This window comes from Tupaia chinensis, unplaced genomic scaffold (genome assembly GCF_000334495.1).
Source record: "Tupaia chinensis unplaced genomic scaffold, TupChi_1.0 Scaffold000258_1, whole genome shotgun sequence".
Taxonomy (NCBI): domain Eukaryota; kingdom Metazoa; phylum Chordata; class Mammalia; order Scandentia; family Tupaiidae; genus Tupaia; species Tupaia belangeri.
This window is the reverse complement of record NW_006159738.1, coordinates 1,634,763-1,642,174: the sequence shown is the minus strand read 5'-3', so window position 1 is coordinate 1,642,174 and position 7,412 is coordinate 1,634,763. Positions and strand designations below refer to the sequence as shown.

The 7,412-nt window shown below is 50.8% G+C and overlaps 1 protein-coding gene across 3 annotated transcripts in view; it reads right to left on the bottom strand.

Moving 5' to 3' along the window:
- Positions 1–7,324, bottom strand: part of DIABLO (diablo IAP-binding mitochondrial protein) — a 13,175-nt gene extending 5,851 nt beyond the window's left edge. The window contains exons 1-6 of one of the 3 annotated variants that reach the window (XM_014588109.2): positions 7,186–7,324; positions 6,332–6,458; positions 3,543–3,628; positions 2,312–2,443; positions 1,044–1,154; positions 262–358 (exon numbers count right to left, since the gene is read on the bottom strand). In XM_014588109.2, the coding sequence (XP_014443595.1) occupies positions 262–358; positions 1,044–1,154; positions 2,312–2,443; positions 3,543–3,628; positions 6,332–6,392 (487 nt within the window). In that variant the 5' untranslated portion in view covers positions 6,393–6,458; positions 7,186–7,324. The remainder of the gene's footprint in view (positions 1–261; positions 359–1,043; positions 1,155–2,311; positions 2,444–3,542; positions 3,629–6,331; positions 6,459–7,185) is intronic. The other 2 variants (XM_014588110.2, XM_006149284.3) reach the window with 2 other exon arrangements.
- Between the last annotated feature and the right edge of the window lie 88 nt (positions 7,325–7,412).

The window sequence follows — 7,412 nt, the reverse complement described above, 5'->3', positions numbered from 1 at the left end:
AAGTGAGGGGGGCTGGATCCCACATGGCTGACATCACGGCTGGAGTCCTAACCCCATAGCCTGAAAAACACGCTGGGAGCATGTGCATGTGCCTGCCCCGAATCCAAGAGGAGAATGGGGAAGGGACTGCGGCGTGGCCATTCCTCGGGGGGTGATTCCTCACTGCCCCCACCGCCCGTCTCTCTCCGGCTGGCGCACATGCTCTATAGAAAAACTTAAAATGACGCAGTGACGCCTCCACAGTGAGCGATCTGAGCCTACCAGTTTGGTATGCAGCTTCTGCAGCCATCTCTGAAAGACCAACTGCAGTCATCCAAGTGGTTTCCAGCTTCAAGTATTCTTGCTGTTTTGAAGTCATCTGTAAATTGAGCAAAATCTTCAGGTAACATGAAAGAGTTTTAGCACATTTAAATAGACTTATTCAAAGTAGTATGCTTAAAAACAATTATGGGTGGGACCAACAGATGGGGTAATAGTAAGGGACTCCTATATAGTTGACCGCAGGCCCAGTGACTTAAAATTCACACCAGGAGAGGGACCAGCAGTTAACGTAATGACTATGTCGCTGGACTCCCATGTAGTTGATTGCGGTTTGAGTCCCGGACCCAGTGGCTTAACCTCACGCCAGGCGCGTGTGCGTGCGTGTGTGCCCAGGATCCCAAGAGGAGAATGAAGGAGAAGGGATTGCAGCATGGCCATCTCCCCTAGGGGGTGATTTCTCGCTTTCTGTCTGTCTCTGTCTTTCTGGCAAGCGCACGCGCCCTATAGCAAAAACCTCTTTAACAAAAAACTCACACCGGGCACATGTGCACGTATGCCCAAAATCCTGAGAGGAGGCTGGAGGAGAAGGAATTGTGGCGTGGCCATCCCCCCTGGGAAGTGATTACTCACTTTCTGTCTCTCCAGCAAATGCACACACCCTTACAGTAAAAATTTCTCAAACAAATAAAAACAACAGCTATGTGTTAGACACCTTAATTCAGTAATTGAGATACTATGAGGTAGGGACACTAAATACAAAGGCCGAATAGCTTTTTGCTTACCTCAACTCTGGCTCCTATAATCACTTGCCACACTTCATCTTCCTCCTGTGAGTTCATTTTCCCAAGTAAACTTGTATATTGTCGGTACAGAGAAATTAAGGTATAAACAGCCTACAAATATAGAATAAGTGAGTCTGAGTAAAATCAGAGAAATGTACTAGGACTAGTGAGATTTACACCTCAGGGAGGCCAAATCTCATTATACCAAAATGGTTTTCCAGTCCCGCTTCACCGAAATTGCCTATTATATGAAGCCAAAGTATCACTGCTCCAGGACTGACTGGCTCTTTCCATCTGTTTTTAGGTTTTCGCCATACAGCATGTGTGTTCACCAGAGAGACAGAAAGCGAGAACTCACCCCCCGGGGGATGGCCATGCCGTAATCTCTTCTCTCCTAGGGATCTTGGGCACACACGCACCCGTGCCCGGCACAAAGTTTAAGCCACTGGGCCCTGGACTTGAACCACAGTAGACCACATGAAAGTCCAGTGACAGAGCCATGACGCCAACTGCTGGTCCCAAATGTTATGTGTTTTAAAAGCTTGTTAGCAGGACCAGCCATGTGGCCTAGTGGTTAAAGGAGCCAGATCCCACATGGGTGACCGTGGTTTGAATACTGGCTCCAGCAGCTTGAAAAACACTCTGGACACATGTGCAAGCATATCCTAAATCCTGGCAGGATGGAAGAATGGAGGAGAAAGAGATTGTGGCATGACCACGCCAAACAGGGGGACAAGGGGTACTTTCTCCTCTTTCTTCCTGGCAATTAAATAAACAAAAGCTTATTTACAATTCAGACATGGAGAAGACAATGTGGAGGGAAACTCAAAAAGTCAGGAAAAAAACCTACTAGAAAATATAGGTAAAACAGGAACCAGCAGTTGGCATAATGGCTATGTTGCTGGATTCCCATGTAGTTGACTGTGCTTCGAGTCCTGGATCTGGAGGCTTAAACTCACGCCAGGTGCATGTGCGTGCATGCCCCAGATCCTGAGAGGAGAATGGAGGAGAAGGGATTGTGGCATGGCCATCCCCCCGGGGGGGTGATTTCTCGCTTTCTTTCTCTCTGTCTTTCTGGCAAGTGCATGTGCCCTATAGCAAAAACCTCTCTAAAAGAAGAAAAAAAAAAAGAGAAACTACTTACACTCTCGAAAACAGTCACAGACAATACCTAAACAAACGAGCCTGGCTGTTTGGTGACTGGATTTGGTGTGAGCCAGGTTCTCACCCCTGGTTCAGGAGATGAAGACTTAGCGGACGAAACCTACCTTAGTGTACTCAGTGATCGCTTCAATCAGTGCGTATGTGGTTTGCGAGAGGAAGGTGGAGGTGCTGTCTGTTACCAAAGACACGGCCCTCCTCATTAACGCGTCATTGCTAAGCGAGTGGGGCTCCGATTTCTGAAAGACACAAACGTTCGTTCAGCTCCCGACCGAAAGCTCAAGCTGAGAACTTTGTCAAAGCAAAGCTAAAAACATAACAGTCACACATTTAGTGCCTTCAGCTGGAAATGCACTAAATTCATACATTTTAAAGGCTTTATTTTTACTGTTTAAGATAATATAGGAAATAATCCGAGAGTATGCTTCTATCTACTTTCATTCTCTGCTCGAGAGCAAAGTACTTACATACGATACAAAGCCACGAGCTGGCCCCAGGGCCTAGAGGTTAAGGGAGCCAGGTCTCTCATGGCTAACCACAGTTGGAATCCCAGCCCCAGTGGCTTGGGAAATAATCCAGGTGTGTGTGCACCATGCCCCAAATGAGAACAGAGTGGGGAAATGGAGAGGGGACTGTGAAATGACTGTGCCCCACTAGGGGGCGCTTTCTCCCGCCAGCTCTGGCGAGCATACCATCCTCCGGTGATAGAAAGTTAGCGATTATAACCAATTCACGAGGTACGACCCATTCATGAACATGGGGCTAGACGCCTGATATAAAAAAAGCAATAAGACACGCTCTCTGGCGAAGAGCAAGAGGAGGAGGCTGACGGGAGCTGACAGGGCAAGGAAAACGGAGGCAGCATGGCAGAGCCGGCAGAGCGCAAGGCCACAGTGCGGCCCGTGGGAGCCATCCGTTCTGCGTGAGTGACGGCGATGTGACAAGGAGGAAGCCCAGGCTAAGGAAGTCAGTGCGTAGATGAGGAAGGCCGAGGAGGAGAAGGTGCATCGCCTTGCGGGGACGCTCTTCACTCTTCTCAGCTGTTAATAACGCAACACAACTAACTCCGCAAGAGTCAGGGGAACGTGGCCGCCCTGACTAAATGTGGCAACTGTAGTGACATAGTTGTGGGTAACGGTCACCCACAACTACGCCTCGTCCCCCTTCGGCAGAGCACTCACTGTGGAACAGTGAAAGCAACGGCTCACATCTGTCTCGCTTTTCCTATTTAGAGTACAAACACCAAGATATCACATGCTGAAAGCTGCAAGTATTTTTGCTGTAGGAACAAACCAAATATTGTCTTTATCTCTCGTTCGGATAATAGTTACTCTGTACCTGGTACTGCGGGGCGACGACACCGTTCTGCCAACTTCGGCCTTCGAAACTGCTCCATTTCACAGTGCGCCCAGGTAACGCTGCTTCTTTACAGATGGGGACACGGAGCTCAGAGTAGCTAGGAAACCTCCCCAAAGTCTCACACCTAGACCTCACACTGAATCTCCTCACTCCAAAGCCTGGCTCCTTCCCATTCAGTTCTGCTGACATGGGAGAATGTCACAGAGTGCCGAGTACCCGGGTACACACACTGAGGGCAGAGAGAGGGAGCGGCTGTGGGCGAGGAACTAGGAAGGGCTCTAAGCTGAGACCTGCTGCAGGCTGCAGCTGGGACTGGGGTGGCCGGGCGTCCCAGAGGAAGAAATGAGGAAAGGACGCATCTGCGGCAGGCCGGGTGTCCAGGAACCTCGCCTGGTGAGAACAGATGGCACTGGGAGGCGGGGAGAGCTGGCTGGGCTTTCATTCTGTAAAACGCTCACTGTGGCTTTGAGGCATGGAAGCAGGACTGATCCACGGAGGCTTGGAAAGCAGTGCATGAGCTGAGACAGGGCAAACCCCACACCCAAATCTTCTGAAGGAACAAAAAAAGGTGTACTAATAGTGGCTGAAAATGGCCTGGTGTTCAGCTGCGGGCTGTGGGGCAGGGCGCATCAGCAGAGATGACAGCTGAAGCCAGGCCTAGTGAGAGGAGGGCTTGTGGGTGAGCGCTGGGAGGTGCTGAAGGCGTGAGTAAACACAATCAATCTTGTGGTGGCGGTAAACACGTGCATCAGAACATGTTGCTGAAATGGAGCTTGCTGGTTTCCTATGAAGCTCTCCTCCAAAGAACAAATAACCAGTGACTTTTTTTTTAATTTGCCAGAGGGCACATGCACTTGCCAGAGGGGGAGAGGGAGAGGAAAAGAAAGGAAAAAAGCATCCCCCAACAGGGCATGGTGGCACCACCATCCCTTCTCTATTTTCCCATTCTGTTGGGATTTTTGAGCACGAACACACACGTGCCCAGCATAGTTTTTTCAAGTCACTGGGGCCAAGATTTAAGCTGCATAGTCAGCCATGAAGGATCTGGACTCCTTAACCACTAGGCCAAAGGACAAATCCATAACCAGTGTTTTTGCTGTTTTTTTTTTTTCTTTTTAAATTTTAATTTGCCATAAGGTGCTTGTGAGAAAGAGAGAAAGCACCCCCCACCCAAGGGTGAAGAGCCACGCTGCAATCCCCTCTCAGGACTGTGGGCATGCACGTGTGCCCTCACCTGGCCTGTTTTCCAAGCCGGGCGATTGGCCACACAGACCCCAGCTGCCTTCACCACACCAGCAGCTGGCCCACCAGTGACTTGCTCTAAGGGAGGAGCTACTTTCCTCTCAACTGCTTCTTGACAGCTCCACCTCCCTGTCTATGTCACATCTCAGCTGACATTCCCCAAGCTGAACTTGACTGCTTCCTTCAAAACCTACTTTTCTTCAATCTGGGAAATGGCAACTCCATACGTTTAGTTGCTCAGGCCTTTAAAAGTCGTGCAGTCTAGGTTATACATCTGCTCACCACATCTGGCCAACTTCTCCCCACTTCCTCTGCCACCCACTTAGTCCAAGCCACTATGACCTTGCGTCTGGATTATACCAATAGCCTCCTCGTTCCACACAGCAACCGTTTAAAACTTACGTTAGCTCGTGACAGTCCTGTGCTAAAAACCTTTGTGGGTTCTTTTTCGGAATGAAATCCAAAGCCTCACAGTGGCTCACAAAGAACAGGGCACACAATCTGATCCTTAGTTGAGTCTCTAGCCTCATCTGTTTACTGACTCCCTCATTCCACTCGAGCCCCATCAGCCTCCTTGTTTTCCTTCAGCATCCCAGGCACACCCCTAGTCCCAGGGCTTTGCACTTCCGCATTCCTTCTGCCTGGCAAACTCGTCCCCTACCAGACAGCATCATGGTTTACTCACTCAGATCTCGAGTCAAACTTTACCTTCTCAGAGCAACCTGATCGGGAACAAAACAACCCCCTTATAATACACCCTACGGGTTTTCTTCACAGCATTTATTAGCAGTTCACTTTTTTTAAGTTTTTTTTTTTTTTTCATGAATGAGACAGAGAAACAGACAGAGTAAGAGAGAGGGAGAGAAAATAAGAAATAACCCCGTAGGGAGAAAGGCCATGCTACGATCCCTTCTCCTCCATTCTCCTCTCAGGATTTTGGGCACGCATGTACAAGTGCTCAATGTGATTTTCGAGCTGCCGGGTCTGGGACTCAAACCACATAGGTGGCATGTGGGATCTTGTGCCTTAACCTCCATGCCACTTGCTGGTCCCTGAATGAAGCACTTTCATCGACCATGACATACTCTTATTTTTCTCTGTCCTTCTTATATAACTCAGTGTTCTGTTCTTATCAAAAGGGAACAATAGAGGGGACCAGCAGGTGGCATGGTGGTTAAGGTGCTGGACACTGCCACATGGCCGACCACAACTTGAGTCCCAGACCTGGTGGCTTGCTTTCTCACTTTCCCTGCCTTTCTCTCTCTATCAAATGAAAATAAATGAATGAATAAATAATTAAATAAACTTTAAAAAAGGAATGGTTTTGATCGCAAATTTTAAAGAAAGGAAGCAATCAAAATAAAGATATTAATACACCTGCTCAATTTTGATGCTGGTATAGCAAAAAGTATACAATCGTGTGAGGGCACAGGGAGTGCCAGGAAAAACTAGTGGCTTGTCTGATGCTTCACTATTTCAGCCTTCAAAAACAGAGACAAGAGACGCAGTCACCAGCAGCTCTGTACCTGTGCAATGGGGATTGCACACAGTGTCACACCAAATCCCACCGCCACGCTTTTGTGCCATGGTCGTATCCACTCTGAGAAACAGCGCTTCCTCACGTGAGCCACGACAGGAACGCACCGCCTGTACCTAGAAAAAAGAAGGAACGATTCATGAGGCGCAACCGCAAGCTATGCAAGTCTCTTCGACTCACTTGCAGAGGTTTAAACTCAAAGTCAGGCTACGCAGGAACCTAAAGGAAGATACAGGGGTATATGGGAGCTGGGTTGCCCGGAAAGCCTGATTTTCTAAGAGGCACGACCACCACACAAACCCCAGCGGACCCCTGCTGTTTGGGAAAGCTGCCAAGGGCTTTGCAGTCTTCAGCACCACCAGGTCTGGAGGTTTAAAACACTGCCTCGCAGCTGTCCAGACACCCAATGCCAAATACCACGCTTCTGCAGGTCCTGGCCTGGGTTTCAGGTGTCGGTGACGGTCCGGGCTGGAAAAGCCCAGGAGCAGAGCAGCGTTAAGAGGGGAGCACAGGGGACCAGGGTCCCCTCGGACAGTTTCCTGGGCTCCTTCTCCCCTTCCAGGCCTCTCCCCGAGCCGCGGTCCCTTCTCCTCTCAACTCAGGGACTTCCAAAGACCAGGAGCTGGCGGGCGGCCCGGGCCTCGCGGTCAGGGGATGGAGGAACTGCGGGGGAGAGTCCCATCTTGGGCGGGCGGGAGGCGGGGCCGTCCTCGGACTTCTGCCGAGACGGGCGGGACGCGACGGCCTGGCCCGGCCCACGGGGAGAGCGCGCTCAGGCAGGGACAGCGCCGCGGGAGCTCTGTGTCACCTCCCTCTACTCCTACCGCCTACACGTAGCAGTACCTGGACAGCGAGGCGACGCTCCGCGACAGCAAACTCCGTAGAGCCGCCATCCCGCGCCGGACGGTCGCCGGACGCACACGCCGGAAGTGACGCCCTTCACGAGCTGGGAGGGCGGGGCGGGGCCGCCCCCCTGGCGAAACTAGCCCCATGGCCACGCCCCCACCCCAAGGACCTGTCGGGATTGGAGGACAGGGCGGGCAGGGCGGGGCTTAGGGTAACGGCTGTAA